At 42.8% G+C, this 16,577-nt stretch overlaps 5 protein-coding genes across 5 annotated transcripts; 1 reads left to right on the forward strand and 4 right to left on the reverse strand.

Annotated features, from left to right (window-relative positions):
- Nucleotides 1–186: 186 nt before the first annotated feature.
- Nucleotides 187–2,787, reverse strand: LOC132088200 (uncharacterized protein DDB_G0271670-like). The gene has a single exon (XM_059496447.1). The coding sequence runs from the start codon at nucleotides 1,971–1,973 to the stop codon at nucleotides 945–947; it is 1,029 nt and encodes a 342-aa protein (XP_059352430.1). The 5' UTR covers nucleotides 1,974–2,787; the 3' UTR covers nucleotides 187–944.
- Nucleotides 2,788–4,428: 1,641 nt separating this feature from the next.
- On the reverse strand, nucleotides 4,429–7,445 carry LOC130703797 (uncharacterized protein DDB_G0271670-like). The gene has a single exon (XM_057525252.2). It carries the CDS (start codon nucleotides 6,504–6,506, stop codon nucleotides 5,496–5,498), a length of 1,011 nt encoding a protein of 336 aa, XP_057381235.1. The 5' UTR covers nucleotides 6,507–7,445; the 3' UTR covers nucleotides 4,429–5,495.
- A 1,336-nt stretch (nucleotides 7,446–8,781) lies between these two features.
- Nucleotides 8,782–11,349, reverse strand: LOC130703809 (prothymosin alpha-B-like). The gene is made up of 3 exons (XM_057525270.2): nucleotides 11,032–11,349; nucleotides 9,075–9,249; nucleotides 8,782–9,009 (listed from the first exon to the last, which is right to left on the reverse strand). Exons 1-3 carry the CDS (start codon nucleotides 11,128–11,130, stop codon nucleotides 8,972–8,974), a joined length of 312 nt encoding a protein of 103 aa, XP_057381253.1. The 5' UTR covers nucleotides 11,131–11,349; the 3' UTR covers nucleotides 8,782–8,971.
- A 1,526-nt stretch (nucleotides 11,350–12,875) lies between these two features.
- On the reverse strand, nucleotides 12,876–13,781 carry LOC130703808 (large ribosomal subunit protein eL42). The gene is made up of 3 exons (XM_057525269.2): nucleotides 13,638–13,781; nucleotides 13,123–13,296; nucleotides 12,876–13,062 (listed from the first exon to the last, which is right to left on the reverse strand). The coding sequence occupies exons 1-3, from the start codon at nucleotides 13,638–13,640 to the stop codon at nucleotides 12,925–12,927; spliced, it is 315 nt and encodes a 104-aa protein (XP_057381252.1). The 5' UTR covers nucleotides 13,641–13,781; the 3' UTR covers nucleotides 12,876–12,924.
- Nucleotides 13,771–15,374, forward strand: LOC130703801 (WASH complex subunit 3-like). The gene is made up of 3 exons (XM_057525260.2): nucleotides 13,771–13,938; nucleotides 14,001–14,165; nucleotides 14,457–15,374. Exons 1-3 carry the CDS (start codon nucleotides 13,888–13,890, stop codon nucleotides 14,832–14,834), a joined length of 594 nt encoding a protein of 197 aa, XP_057381243.1. The 5' UTR covers nucleotides 13,771–13,887; the 3' UTR covers nucleotides 14,835–15,374.
- The last annotated feature ends 1,203 nt before the right edge of the window (nucleotides 15,375–16,577 follow it).

Genomic DNA, 16,577 nt, shown 5'->3' on the forward strand with positions numbered 1-16,577 from the left:
CCAAATTTGATGCTTTTCAACATTTCCTATTATTACCTCAATTGAATTCTGTCCCGGCTTAATGAAAATATAATTTCATTCTTTCAAAATATAATTTTATTATTTCAAAATATAATTTCATTATTTCAATTGAAATATTTAAACACTTGCATTTTTGTATTCAAAAAACGGTTAAAAAGACGGGGCACTAATTATCGATACTTAAGTTTTTGAATTTGAATATTTTGCGTAATGCGTCACTATGCGGAACATTGACGACAAAAAAAACCGTTGCCATAAGAATAATAGCAATATACAATGTTCCGCGTAATGGCTCATTTGAACGCGACAAGCGACAGCACAGCCATGAATACCCTCTCACTTTAAACAAGGAGATAATATATTTTCTCAATTAACACGACTTTAAAAATGATTGAACATTAATTGTAACTGCATTTGACAACTAATTTCACATAGAAATTTGCGCGTTCGCGATCAAATGGAAATAAAAAACGCGAAATCAAGGGAGGATGGCGACTCAAAATGGGTATCGACCGTGGCCAAATCGTACTTAAGAAACGCGTTCGGCTCGAATTTTCATCCGCAGTTCTTTCTGAGTTTCACATACTCTCAAGTTCAAACTAGATTTTGCAAATCTTACCAAGTCTATCACGTCAAGTATTCGAAAACTTCCCCTGCTAAGTTCCGAAAATGAATTCGCCCATTCGAAAGCTTCCAGGTGCGAAGAAGCAGTTTGTGCACGTTCAATCCAAGGTTGACTGCAGGAGGCCAGCAATTCCATCCGCTGTTGCCGCAACTGCCCCGGGCAAACCGATCCAGGAGAGTCAGTGCCCCAAATTGAAGACGACGAAATCGCCCATTGCCACCGGTGCCACGTCCTTCAAATCATCTCCCATCCAGGAATTGGCTATACCTTTCCGTGCCAAACCTGTTCCGAAAAGCCACTACGCCCAGCCGTTTCGACCTGTGCTGAGCCGTAAGAGTCCTGCATCCAACGAGGCTCCTAAAGTCGTGGAAGTTCCTGCTGCCGAGGCTGTTCTAGCCACTCCATCTCGAGACGCAGTTGAGGAAGTTGCCGACGTCGATGTGGCTGTTGAAGTCCCTGCTGCAGAGGTTGCTGAAGCCGCTTTGTCTGTTGATGCAGAAATGGTACGTCCAGACGAAGTTGGTGAAGCTCCTGCTGTTGCAGAAGTTGTCGAAGTTGCTCCGGCCGTTGACGTAGACGTCGTTGTCGCAGAGGCCGTTGAGGAAGTTGTTGATGCTGCACAGGTGATTGAAGACTTCCCTGTCGCTGCAGAGGTTGTTGAAGCCGCTTTGCCTGTTGAGGCCGCACTTGTCCGTCGAGACGAAGTAGGTGAAGTTCCTGCTGTTGCAGAACTTGTTGAAGTTGTTGCTCCGGCCGTTGAAGTAGACGTCGTTGTCGCAGAGGCCGTTGAGGAAGTTGTTGATGCTGCACAGGTGATTGAAGACCTCCCTGTCGCTGCAGAGGTTGTTGAAGCCGCTTTGTCTGTTGAGGCCGCACTTGTCCCTCCAGACGAAGTAGGTGAAGTTGCTGCTGTTGCAGAACTTGTTGAAGTTGCTCCGGTCGTCGACGTAGATGTTGTCATCGCTGAGGCCGTTGAGGAAGTTGTCGATGCTGCACAGGTGATTGAACACCTTCCTGTTGCCGCAGAGGTTGTTGAAGCCGCTGATGATGGTGAAGTGGTACCTCCCGTTGTAGCTTCGGCTGCTGAGGCCCCTGTTCCTTCTGAAGTTGTTTCTGGAACTGAGAAGAAGAAGAAGCGAAATCGCAAGAAGAAGAACAAGGTGGTTGCTTCAGATACTCCATCTGCCCCGGAGGCTCGACCTGCCACGGATGCTCTACCTGTCCCGGAGGCTCGACCTGCTCCGGATGCTCCCGCTGGCCAAATTGAACCACGAGTAGTCGACCCTGTTTGGTATGCCACACTAACACGGAAGCAAAAACGTAACATCCATACCAACAAGAGGCGTTCGGCAGCTTGGAAAGCTCAGCGTGCAGCTTTGGGCCCTGATGCTCACATTTACATCCCCCCAGGTCCTCAAAAAGCCCCTCAAGTTTAGACGTCGATGCAGTTTGGCATCTTTTGGTTTTCGATCAAAAACTGTACAGAAATCTACCACCAGCCCAGAATTGGTCTCATCCCGTTCATCAGCATAGTGGAACTCTTTGTCGATGCTTTGATTTTTTTTCATTCATTGATGTCTTCGTGGCCATTTGGACGCAGGGAAAATGGCGGTATCAGATATAGCACTTATCTACGATAAAAGTGCTTATCCGTAACCGACTTTTGACGTGCCGACATTTTCGCCCCGAAGCATTATGGTGATTAAACAACTCGCAGGGAGTTCTCCAGCACAGTGAAATCTGTACCATGACCAATTCTGGTTTGTACGATCATTTGGTTATGTATATAGAAAAATTCCTTTTTGTTTGCTTGTATGTATATAGCAAAATTCCTTTTTGTTTGCTTGAATGTATATAGCAAAATTCACACGCATGTCACTCGGTTATGTATATAGCAAAATTCATTTGTTTGTTTGTCCTCCATTTTACTTTTCGATTGACCAACTATTTTAAACTGTTCTGCCAGTTTAAAATACACAAAATTTTTAAAACTCTATGTAGTTGTTATCTCGTTTTTTTTCTAACAGTTTGTCAGAGGAAATAATGTGATCTTAACGGCAAAAATGCCTCTCGTCCTAACGCACACAAAGTTAACGGTCACCAGATTACGCGAAACGATATCACTACACACAAAAAAACACATAGAAATGTTTATTTTAGATCAAATAGGATTACACATTGGCTATAAAGTACAGTTGATCTGTGACAATCACGACACATCTTTGTACTGAAAGAATTTGCACACAAAGCCAAACTTGTCCAACAATCACAGACGTCGATCCTACGTTTCAACCAAGGACATTCCGCACAGTTTGTTAGGTCTGCAGTGCATAGAAACGTAGTCTGTTCGATCGACAACGATCGAACTGTTTTGCTGACTTGGTGTCAACCGCGTGGTATCAATCTAAACTTTTCATTTCACATTCAGATATTGATGGTTTAGTGGAAAACGGAACGGAGCCAGTAGTACAATGAATTTTACGTAATGTTTTGTTCGTTTTTCGTTTTGTACTGACGTCGTAACTGCCCATCATTAAAAAGTCAATGTTATGTCCAGACGAAGTAGAGGTGAAGTTCCTGCTGTCGCAGAAGTTGTTGAAGTTGCTCCGACCGTTGAAGTAGACGTTGTTGTCATCGCTGAGGCCGTTGAGGAAGTTGTCAATGCTGTGCAGGTGATTGAAGACCTTCCTGTTGCCGCAGAGGTTGTTGAAGCCGCTTTGTCTGTTGATACCGCACTTGTCCGTCCAGACGAAGTAGGTAAAGTTCCTGCTGTCGCAAAGGTTGTTGAAGTTGCTCCGGCCGTTGAAGTAGATGTTGTCATCGCTGAGGCTGTTGAGGAAGTTGTCAATGCTGCGCAGGTGATTGAAGACCTTCCTGTTGCCGCAGAGGTTGTTGAAGCCGCTGATGATAGTGAAGTGGTGCCTCCCGTTGTAGCTTCGGCTGCTGAGGCCCCTGTTCCTTCTGAAGTTGTTTCTGGAACTGAGAAGAAGAAAAAGCGAAATCGCAAGAAGAAGAACAAGGCGGTTGCTTTGGATGCTCCATCTGCCCCGGAGGCTCCACCTGCCACGGATGCTCTACCTGTCCCGGAGGCTCCACCTGCCCCGGATGCTCCCGCTGGCCAAGTTGAACCACGAGTAGTCGACCCAGTTTGGTATGCCACACTAACACGGAAGCAAAAACGTAACATCCATACCAACAAGAGGCGTTCGGCAGCTTGGAAAGCTCAGCGTGCAGCTTTGGGCCCTGATGCTCACATTTACATCCCCCCAGGTCCTCAAAAAGCCCCTCAAGTTTAGACGTCGATGCAGTTTGGCATCTTTTGGTTTTCGATCAAAAACTTACAGAAATCTACCACCAGCCCAGAATTGATCTCATCCCGTTTATCAGCATATTCGAGACTCTCTGTCGATGCCTTGATTTATTTCATTCATTGATGTCTTCGTGGCCATTTGGACGCAGGGAAAATGGCGGTATCAGATACATCCGTATATATCCGTAACCGACTTTGACGTGCCGAGATTTTCGCCCCGAAGCATTATGGTGATTAAACAACTCGCAGAGAGTTCTCCAACACAATGAAATCTGTATCATGATCAATTCTGGTTTGTACGATCATTCAGTTATATATATAGCAAAATTCCTTTTTGTTTGCTTGTTTGTTTGTTTGTCCTTGCTATTATTTTTCAATTGACTCACTATTTAAACTGTTCTGCCAGTTTAAAATACACAAAATTCTTAAAACTCAATCTAGTTGTTACCTCGTTTTATTTCTAACAGTTTGTCAGAGAAAAAATGTGATCTCAACGGCAAAATGATTACATCAAGTGACATGTAAATTTACCTTACGGGCATTTTTACAGCTTAAAGCAAAAATGATTCCTTTGATGAAATGGCGCACTCTTTCCCCTACCCACCACAGGTGTGCCAAATTTGATGTTTTTCGACATTTCCTATTATTAACTCAATTGAATTCTGTCCCGGCTTAATGAAAATATAATTCCATTATTTCAAAATATAATTTCATTATTTCAATTAAAATATTTAAACACTTGCATTTTTGTATTCAAAAAACGGTTAAAAAGACGGGGCACTAATTATCGATACTTAAGTGTTTTGAATTTTAATATTTTGCGTAATGAGTCACTATGCGGAACATTGACGACAAAAAAAAACCGTTGCCATAAGAGTAATAGCAATATACAATGTTCCGCGTAATGGCTCATTTGAACGCGACAAGCCACAGCACAGCCATGAATACCCTCTCACTTTAAACAAGGAGATAATATATTTTCTCAATTAACACGACTTTAAAAATGATTGAACAGTAATTGTAACTGCATTTGACAACTAATTTCACATAGAAATTTGCGCGTTCGCGATCAAATGGAAATAAAAAACGCGAAATCAAGGGAGGATGGCGACTCAAAATGGGTATCGACCGTGGCCAAATCGTACTTAAGAAACGCGTTCGGCTCGAATTTTCATCCGCAGTTCTTTCTGAGTTTCACATACTCTCAAGTTCAAACTAGATTTTGCAAATCTTACCAAGTCTATCACGTCAAGTATTCGAAAACTTCCCCTGCTAAGTTCCGAAAATGAATTCGCCCATTCGAAAGCTTCCAGGTGCGAAGAAGCAGTTTGTGCACGTTCAATCCAAGGTTGACTGCAGGAGGCCAGCAATTCCATCCGCTGTTGCCGCAACTGCCCCGGGCAAACCGATCCAGGAGAGTCAGTGCCCCAAATTGAAGACGACGAAATCGCCCATTGCCACCGGTGCCACGTCCTTCAAATCATCTCCCATCCAGGAATTGGCTATACCTTTCCGTGCCAAACCTGTTCCGAAAAGCCACTACGCCCAGCCGTTTCGACCTGTGCTGAGCCGTAAGAGTCCTGCATCCAACGAGGCTCCTAAAGTCGTGGAAGTTCCTGCTGCCGAGGCTGTTCTAGCCACTCCATCTCGAGACGCAGTTGAGGAAGTTGCCGACGTCGATGTGGCTGTTGAAGTCCCTGCTGCAGAGGTTGCTGAAGCCGCTTTGTCTGTTGATGCAGAAATGGTACGTCCAGACGAAGTTGGTGAAGCTCCTGCTGTTGCAGAAGTTGTCGAAGTTGCTCCGGCCGTTGACGTAGACGTCGTTGTCGCAGAGGCCGTTGAGGAAGTTGTTGATGCTGCACAGGTGATTGAAGACTTCCCTGTCGCTGCAGAGGTTGTTGAAGCCGCTTTGCCTGTTGAGGCCGCACTTGTCCGTCGAGACGAAGTAGGTGAAGTTCCTGCTGTTGCAGAACTTGTTGAAGTTGTTGCTCCGGCCGTTGAAGTAGACGTCGTTGTCGCAGAGGCCGTTGAGGAAGTTGTTGATGCTGCACAGGTGATTGAAGACCTCCCTGTCGCTGCAGAGGTTGTTGAAGCCGCTTTGTCTGTTGAGGCCGCACTTGTCCGTCCAGACGAAGTAGGTGAAGTTGCTGCTGTTGCAGAACTTGTTGAAGTTGCTCCGGTCGTCGACGTAGATGTTGTCATCGCTGAGGCCGTTGAGGAAGTTGTCGATGCTGCACAGGTGATTGAACACCTTCCTGTTGCCGCAGAGGTTGTTGAAGCCGCTGATGATGGTGAAGTGGTACCTCCCGTTGTAGCTTCGGCTGCTGAGGCCCCTGTTCCTTCTGAAGTTGTTTCTGGAACTGAGAAGAAGAAGAAGCGAAATCGCAAGAAGAAGAACAAGGTGGTTGCTTCAGATACTCCATCTGCCCCGGATGCTCCACCTGTCCCGGAGGCTCGACCTGCTCCGGATGCTCCCGCTGGCCAAGTTGAACCACGAGTAGTCGACCCTGTTTGGTATGCCACACTAACACGGAAGCAAAAACGTAACATCCATACCAACAAGAGGCGTTCGGCAGCTTGGAAAGCTCAGCGTGCAGCTTTGGGCCCTGATGCTCACATTTACATCCCCCAAGTCCTCAAAAAGCCCCTCAAGTTTAGACGTCGATGCAGTTTGGCATCTTTTGGTTTTCGATCAAAAACTGTACAGAAATCTACCACCAGCCCAGAATTGGTCTCATCCCGTTCATCAGCATAGTGGAACTCTCTGTCGATGCTTTGATTTTTTTTTCATTCATTGGTGTCTTCGTGGCCATTTGGACGCAGGGAAAATGGCGGTATCAGATATAGCACTTATCTACGATAAAAGTGCTTATCCGTAACCGACTTTTGACGTGCCGACATTTTCGCCCCGAAGCATTATGGTGATTAAACAACTCGCAGAGAGTTCTCCAGCACAGTGAAATCTGTACCATGACCAATTCTGGTTTGTACGATCATTTGGTTATGTATATAGAAAAATTCCTTTTTGTTTGCTTGTATGTATATAGCAAAATTCCTTTTTGTTTGCTTGAATGTATATAACAAAATTCACACGCATGTCACTCGGTTATGTATATAGCAAAATTCATTTGTTTGTTTGTCCTCCATTTTACTTTTCGATTGACCAACTATTTTAAACTGTTCTGCCAGTTTAAAATACACAAAATTTTTAAAACTCTATGTAGTTGTTATCTCGTTTTTTTTCTAACAGTTTGTCAGAGGAAATAATGTGATCTTAACGGCAAAAATGCCTCTCGTCCTAACGCACACAAAGTTAACGGTCACCAGATTACGCGAAACGATATCACTACACACAAAAAAACACATAGAAATGTTTATCTTTGATCAAATATGATTACACATTGGCTGTAAAGTACAGTTGATCTGGGACAATCACGACAGATCTTTGTACTGAAAGAATTTACACACAAAGCCAAACTTGTCCAACAATCACAGACGTCGATCCTACGTTTCAGCCAAGGACATTCCGCACAGTTTGTTAGGTGTGCAGCGCGTGGAAACGTATTCTGTTCGATCGATAACGGTCGAACTGTTTTACTGATTTGCTATCAACTGCGTAGTATAAATCTAAACTTTTCATTTCATATTCAACTATTGATGTTTTAGTGGAAACGGAACGCAGCCAGTAGTACAATGAATTTCACATAATGTAGTTGGATTTTTGTTTTGTGCTGACGTTCGTAACTGCCCATCATTGAAAACCAAACGCGATTAAATAAAGTTATGTTCTTACGTCACTGTAGATGTAAATTGAATAAAATATGACTTATTTTCCATCAATGTCATCGTTTAAAGTTGTTACCTTCCATTCGAAACGAGGCCAAACGCAAATCGATAGTTTGATCGCGGTCATGACACCAACACTTGCAAGTCTTTTGTCTTGTTTTTTTTTTATTATTATTTTCAAATTGACATCGTGAGTTTGGGCCAGAAATTGGTGGCGAGGTATGAAATTTCAAAAAATAAAGAAATAGTCGGACGATAAACGACGATACTGGTGGTGAATTAAAGGTAAATGAGGAGATGGTAGGCGAGGAGAGTTTGATGATAATGATCCTGAGCGCTCAGCTTGATTTTAATCTGTCAAAAAGAAAGTGTCGGCAGTTACAACAAATCTACCGAACCCAAAAGTTTTACATCGTTGGTTTTTTTTCTCTCTACGATGCCATAAAAAAAGTTGTACGGTAAACTTAAACACACATTAACGTTCATGTACGAGAGGGGAGGAGACGGTATCTAGTCTTTATGTAAGATTATTATTTTTGTATCTGATTCTTTTCGTGTTATTTCCTATAGGTTTGTCTCCCCTACCTTTTTCAAGACATCCCAAAGAAAATCTTAATAAAAAAGAAAAAAAAAAGACACGGCACCGCTCAAAAAAATTTTTCTTCCTCTTTTAATTCAAAAATCTCCCGCCAGTAAATAAAGGAGGAAAAAAATTGGGCTGGACAGATCAGGGATGGTGGTGGTAATGTTTGTATGTGGTGGGGTTGTGTCTTGTGAGTGATTTTTTTCCAAAGTCAAACTGAAAAACGTTCATACAAATTACAGTGCGACCGAAGTAGTAGTTAAGTTGTAGAGGGAGAAAAAAGAGATGGCGTTGGGTTCGCGCGCTCGTTCACACACACAATTACAAAATCATAAAGATGGAGGGGCGGCTGCTCTGATAAGTTGTTTTTCGTACATTATGAAGTGTTTTCGTGTTGTTTGTGTTGTGTCTCGGTAAAAAAATGGAGGCGAAAAAAAAAGGTGGGTATAAAAGGTATCATGATTCAGGGGAGTGTATAAGAGACAGACAGAGAGAGATGAAATCAAAATTCACAAAAAAAAATTCCGACCGGTGCCGGCTGCTTTCCCGCTGAGCGGTGTAACGCATGCGCAAAAAGTGGACCCTGACCGAAGCCAAAAAAAAAAAAAAGGAAAAAAAAAATAATAATTTCTCCTGTCACACACTTTTACGCATCATCATCGTCATCATCTCCTTCTCCTTCATCTATGAAATTTGAAAAACATATCGATTAACAGCAGGAAAAAATAAACTTTAAAATTCGATATTACCGTCGTCGTCTCCTTCTCCTTCACCCTCGCCCTCTTCGTCAAAATCTTCTTCACCTTCGGGCAGGTCTTCCTCCTCCTCATCTTCCTCGCCCTCAGCCTCTTCTTCATCTTCGGCTTCTTCATCATCGCCGTTCTCATCGTTTGTCTTTAATTTCTTAATATCATCCTTTTTGTCCTATACAAACACAAAAAAATTGATTTAGTCCAAACGCTAAAACAGAGCCAAGAAATCGATGTTCAATATCAGCCGAGGACAAATCAATGATTTGCTACCCGAAAGCCATCTACCGGTAGACGTCTACAACTTTGCTTATGCCATTTAATAAAAGACAAGGATTGAATATATAATTAAAATAAAAGAAATTCAGGGAATTTAAAAATTATTAAATGAAAATAGCGTTGCGTAATGAGCCATAGTAAATTACATAAAGAGTATTGAGAGATAAAGCTAACGGTGGGTCTTAATTGGAAACGATCACGTTTTCCCTCAAGAGTTGCCATTTTATGACGCTAGCATCACGTCCGGCGCTAGTGGCTCCCAAGGACTTCAAGCCTGAATGCTGCCTGACACGGGTGGGGGAAAAATCGTGGGTTTTGCGCACGGCACTACCCCACTCGCCCAACCTTGGGGGTTGACCTCCCCTTACCACCCTCTTCCGCGCTTTGCCAGGACTTCATCTGCTCTGCAGCTGCCCACCCTACCCTCTTCATCAAAGTCCTCCCACTTTGCCCACCCCAACCGGGTGTTTCTTTGTTATTCACAGCGGAAGAAGAAGGCATGTGTACTGTGGGAAAAAGCGGTTCCAAATCCGCGGATCCACGCCGGCTCCCACTGGCTTCCTTTACCCGCCGCCATGACTTCTTAACGAAAAAAACTAAAGGGGAAAAAAATACGATTCCAGAAGACGCTTCTCACTTCACAGCATTCTCAAGGCACGCCATTTTCCCATTTCGTTTTTTTTCTTCAGCATTCTAATTAGAAATTTACTTGAAACTTGAGCTCTTGTAAAACCATCCCGGAAAAACTGTACAGGTATACAGATTTGCTAGTGTGAGGCAAAAAGATTTCAACTAATTAAGAAAATCTATGCAACAACCACAAGAAGCCATCTACCACTTACAACACATTTTAAAGCATTCAACTAGAAACTCAATCAAAACCCTAACTTATGAAGCTGGCAAATTAAAAAAAAAAAAGGAATAGAAAAAGTTTTGGGATGTAGAAGCATCGTTGTCAAAATGCCCGCGCAGTCTGCCAACAGACGTGAAATAAAAGCCGGTCGCCTGGCGTCGGCAGTTCGATAATGTTAGAAACTGAACAGCCGGTTGCAGCACTACGCGTTACATGCCTTTTCGATATACAAAATAACGCCAAGACATTGTAAGGACTTAATCTCCCCCAAAATAACTTTCTAAAAACCCTTCCATTTCTATTAAATCAATGACCTCAAGAAATTGTCTTCACTTCGTACAAAACATAACAAATGGTTGGTACACGGATGTGTATAGAGCAAAGGCAAGCAAGCCAAATCCAAGAGAAAACATGGCGGCGCGTCACCGCGCGCACACCGGCTTTTAGCTGAAGTGAAAGGCGTCTACTCAACGGCAACTCTGCTCAACGCGCCAAAATTCTCGACTCAACACTTGATTCAACGCAAACCATTCGTCGATACAAATATGCTTTACCTAATTCAACAAAATCCCTTTTTAAATATAACGAGATATTCCATAACAACAGCAGTCATGGCGAACGAGACGGAGCGTGGGGCTAGAAGCCGGCGTTGTGCCAGACACACACAGCACATACACACACACACACAAATGGCGGCAATCGAAGCGAGCACGCGGCGCGTGGGTTTTCGACTCAACGCTTAATTTGGACAAAATAAGTTTTCTTTACGACTATTCTCCTGCACTCAATATTAGGCCAAAAACATTTAAACAGAAAATGACTTACTTCTGCTGGCCGTTTTGTGCCTTTGACTGCGTCTTTCTTGGCGTCGGCGGCGATGACTTCGTCAGCTTCAACTTCTTTCGTTGCTTCCTTGGAACTCATTTTGTTTGAGGTGTGTTGCTTTGGGTTGTTGAGCGTGCAAAGAGACGAATCGAGGTTTCTCGACTTGTTTGATTAACAAGAGACCGTTAAAAAAGATATACGAAACGGGAGAAGGTAGAGAGATGTGCCTTAAAAAAGGAAATTTGGCGCGTTCGCAAGAGTTCTGATTCGAGGTGTTATATACGGGACGGTGTAGAGCACACTGGTAGGGCCGCTGATCGTCGGTGACTAGCGTCGGCTTGGGTCGGCCTCTAGCGGATGGGTTGTCCTTCGCCTCGGGTTTTTCGCTGGCAAAGCGCGCGTCCCTTTTGCATTGCCGTAGCGTCTAGATCGAATCACAGGACCCTGTGTATACTAGCGCTCCAGCTGAGGCTCCGCCCTTTTCTCTTTCATTAGGCATAAGGCATAAGAGAGTGCAGGGAGAAGTAAAAATGTTGGTACCTAAAAAGCTCGGGTCGGAAAAGACAGCCCGTGTCGATAGTATGGCGCAGCCACGCTGCTTCCCAGATGGCTCTGCTTACAGACCGTTTCTCCCTATCCCCTTTCTTTTCCCATCCACCATTCCTAGTGCTTCAGGTATTACAGTATATTAAAATTTATATCTGGTATATACGTATACCGGTACACACATTGAGTGAAGCGTGGGGTGGTCAAAGCCCAAGCCAGTCGAATATCCCCTCAAGCATAGCAAGAAAAAGCCGGTTCTTTGGCGTGGCGTGCTCGTACTTGGGGTTTCAACTGAACTTTCTCATTGGAGAAAAAATCCGAATGATACAAAGCCCTTGATTTGAAATAAAGTACGAATTTGGTTTGACCAAAAAAATGTAAAAATAAAACACCAAGATGCACGTCACTGTTTAAAGAAGTCGGTTGCACCATCCGCGATTTCTTTTTAACCCCCTATCTCTCTTGCCGGCCATATTTTACAATGGTTTTTATATATCCGTGTGCTGTCTAGGCAAACCGGGCGGATTGAGAATCCGCGCGAACCTGAAAAACAAAGAAGGCTCATCTCAACGTCTCATCTCCCAACTGCCGGCGAGTTGACGTTCTTCCAACTGAAGATAATAGCGTTAACGTCATTTATCCGTCCAAGCTATCAAAGCGTGGAATTCGGGCGATCGTTTGTCGATCAAAACCTCTTACCCAGAAAGAAAAACATACGTTTAAAAATCTGGAAACGGCTTGGAAAACCCATACGATTATTCTTTAACTTTACTTACTACATTGTTACTTAATGTTTTGCTCTAAGTCGCCGCAGTTTTTTTTCTGGCTTATATATAACCGGAAATACGGTCACACACATTGCAATGGTCGCCAAGAAACGCTTTACTCTTGTCTATTCTTGTTCTCTCACTCTCGCCATCTATTACAATCTCCGTCTTCTCTTCAACATGTACACCGCGAACGCGTCAACCAATGACGAAGAGTTTTCCTTATCGCTTTTCGACGGTTGATGCGTGTTCGCCCAGATACCTAAAGCCTCTTCTAGCATCAAGTTGTTATCACTACCCATAGGTGGCCAACTGTTACTGAGCAAGCATTAAAGAAAAAATTACAAATTGAAAATTTGGCATCTAACCATCCCTCACCACTTTTACCCAAAAACCAATCTCAATAGGGCGGATCTAATGTCACATCTACCAAATGAATGTTAAACTAATCTGCTAGAAAGCCAAAAACACCACAAATGCATCACCCTGGATTTGTTAAGTACTTTGCGAATGGAACTATTGAACAGAGTATAGGCGCCAAAGATGTTGTATTGGCCAGCACAAGATGAGGACAAACAGTCTAGAACTGAATCATCTGTCCCTTCCTCTTCTTGTCACCTCCGAGCTCAAAGTGCTTGCAACGCTTCAGGGGGATCTGCTTGCGAACTTTGCATTCAGAGCATTCCATTCTCAGCACAATCTTCTTGGTGGTCTTGGCCTGAATATTTCAATACAAGCATTAGTACATGAACTATCAAAACACATTGAATTCTTATACCTTCTTCCTGAAGATAGGTTTGGTCTGACCACCATAACCTTTTTGTTTTCTGTCGTAACGACGACGACCCTGGGCAGCACTACGCTCCTTGGACTTTTTGTACTGCGTCACTTTGTGGACCTTGTGGGTCTTGCATTTTTTGCAATAGGTGCGACGACTTTTTGGTACGTTCACCTAAAACGACATCAACATATCAATACCTGATGTTCAAAATTTCAAGAATGTACGATAAGGAAGACGGCTGGCAAATTTTTTATCACCAACATGTCTACTAAATAATTGCCACTAATGAAACTCTCGAAAAGTAACTATTATTCTACATTACATCTGGATCAACAATCACACTTTGATGCTGCAATGACAGACCGTAAAAAATATTCGTACCAGCAAAACAGAGTAATCAAACAAAATGTTTAGGCACAATTAAATTTTAATATGCATACAGAAACTAACAAAGTCCTTTAAATTTCTATATATCAAACGATGTTATAGGATATTAAAAAGAAGAGACGAACCATTTTCGACGAGGAACGGCGTACTAGACGTAGAATGAGAAAGACACTAAAATGAAGGAGAACTATGTGGATGAGAAATCGGCATTGCCAACTCGGTCCCTTTTGCGCACCAACTTGAAACGCTGTTTTTCCGTATTCCGTCGACTGCTAATGCCAGATAAAAACAAAACAATCAAACGTATTCCGTGTGATCAACTAGTCATTTAATCTCTTTATTAACTAGAAGAAAACAAGGAGGTTTCGGAAGGGGATGGAAGGCAAAGGATTGCCGTTTTTCGGACCTAGCGTCGAATTCTCTTCGGTTTGTTAAACTATGGTTTCTAACTGCTGATGTTATAACTCATATGTCGTTTCGTTGGTTAGGTTCCGCCTATCGAAACCAAAAGAATCTTGAGTTATTTCAATCAATTTGTCTCCAATTCGGTCCAATTGCTGAACAAATTCGCCGTTATATGTGATACCAAACTGGTGGATCTCGATTTTCGATTACAAGATATTGAAGCAACACTAGCCATTCTGGAAGCAAAGGTAAAATTTTTTTGTCCTATCCCATCCTTTCTAGAGAGAATAACGTGTTGGAAAAGACATTGCTGGATTTGCAGATTTTTCTGTACTACCTGAAATTGGAATATTATATGAAAATCAAATGATTTTTCTACAATTCAGACAATTTTTAAAACATGTAGCTTATTCATATGGATGATTAAAACAATACCTCTTACAGTCAACTCTGTGCAGCAGGCATTGTAATATGAAGCCAGCAGAGCCAAAAGGGGAATGATTATTTTTGTTCTTTGTCGTTCGGAAAATTGCAAATAGCTGGCTTCGATTCCATCGCTGGAATCCACTGCAGTTCCGGCTCTACCGCCACTGGCGCCTACTACCAGCTCATCTTCTACGCCATCGTCCGTCATCGTTCCTATTCCACCACCTGTCCCGTCAGGAGCCGTTCATGAAAATGTTTCCGACGTCCACCAGACGGCAGTCGTGCCTCCTTCTAATCCCGAAATCCTTCGATTCGTGAAAATGTTGGCAGTTGGCGTCCCTCTAATGGCCGTCGAGCAGAAAATGCGAGCAGAAGGTTACGATCCGTCGTTGCTTAATAGCGCAAGAACCGATGCTGCCAAGGTTCCAGCACCAGCTCGATCGAACCACTCGAGTTCCGACAACGAAGAATCCAACAGCGACGAATATTAATATGATACAGCAATTATGTGATTGAATCATTCCAAAAAATGCAGTCAAAAACGATGCCTTCTATACTCTCATGCATGAAGATTCCGACTTATACGTAGACTTTACAGTTTCTTACGAAATGGACGGACTCGTTGTAAACCCAGATCGCTAATCAGTCCTATCACGTGATAATTTGTCTTGTGGCCCAGGTAATATTGCAGTAACAACAACACTCTTGAGTTATGGATGATTTTGGCATTAGGAAAAAAATAAAAAAACAAAAATTAAACAAAAAAGAAACCGGTCACGGGCCGTCAGGACATTTGCCAAGTCTCTGAACGTCCTTGAGAATCTTCCAGTTGTTAGACAGTGGTGATCTAGACGGCCCAACGGGGACCCGAGAACAACCAGCCCACAGGAGGTGTTGGAGGACCAGGCGAAATCAAAGCTGCATATTGATTTGCCAATGACATAAAGAGCCCTCTAATATCATGTTGCTACTGCAAATGGTCGCTTAGCTTCTCGGCTCTAGTCAATAAAAAATGAAATGAAAAACTAAAAAGGGTGGTGTATTTTTAGATAACACGAACCCGGCGAGTTTAATTTTAAAACAAGCTCCTGGCCTCTCCACCATCAACTGCATCACCTCGGAACTAGAAGAGGAGAAAAACAAAATAAATGAAGAAAAGCTTCGGTCTTTCCAGACCTCACTCGAAAAAGTGGTGAACTCCTTTCCCAACTAAAAACATTTCGACGAAACCTATACAACACTCTGATGGTAACAGCATTTAAAAGGTAAACAATTGCCGTCCGAATGAACACAGCAACATGGCGAAGTATTAACAAAAAAAAAGAAAATAAGATCCATCTTCTCTCTTTTTTTTGTTTTCAAAGTGAGAACAGAAGGAGAAAGCAAAATACCTATTGGACATGACCAATCTCCTTCCCTTTTTTATATATATATATATATATATACAGTATAATTTTATTTATTTCGTTTTTCTCTATATAAACGACCAGGCGTCAGGAGCGAGAATGTGGAGCACGGCCGGCTCTAAACTTAGAGCTCTTTACCTCGACTGACTCACGGCTCTATTTGCGTCGGTGATGCGTGGGTGTCGATCGTCCCGACAACTTCAAGACAAACACAAACGGGGGCTTTCTTAACTTGCTTCCCCGTGTCTTTGCGTATCGTGTGATTCATTTGGAAGCTCGAAGATTGTTGAGACACCTATGCGATGAGTCTTGTTACAATTGCCTTTTTTTTCTAATTCTTTTTCTTTTTTGAAAGGTTAGCCATTCGATGAGCCATCCCCACATTGTTTTGTTTTGTTTTTTGTCCGTCTTGGCTAAAGGTACAAACATGAGATGCGTAATCGTTTCTGGAATGAGATTGTGAACAAGGCAAATGCCTTCATCTATTTTCGTGTGAAAAAAAAAAAAACAAAAAAACAAAAAAAAACGAGAAGAATGAAGTCCCCCAATATCTTTTGGATTACGCTTTTACCTTATCCTGGACAACATTTGCATCTCTGTTCAGCACCTACTTGGGACCGATGAAGGCGGAACTATACGCTACTGGAATTAAAGAGGGGGGTCTCTGCATGGTTGCTAACTAGTATGAGATTTGTTTTGTTTTGTTTTTTCCTCGAAAAATGTTCAAAGGGAAGCTAAGATCAAACGTAAGGGCCAAGAAAAAATCAGACAGCTCATTAGCTAAATGGCGACTGACCCTTTTGCGGCCGGCTCATCGTTCGCACACTT

The sequence above is a fragment of the Daphnia carinata genome, chromosome 8, assembly GCF_022539665.2.
Source record: "Daphnia carinata strain CSIRO-1 chromosome 8, CSIRO_AGI_Dcar_HiC_V3, whole genome shotgun sequence".
NCBI lineage: Eukaryota > Metazoa > Arthropoda > Branchiopoda > Diplostraca > Daphniidae > Daphnia > Daphnia carinata.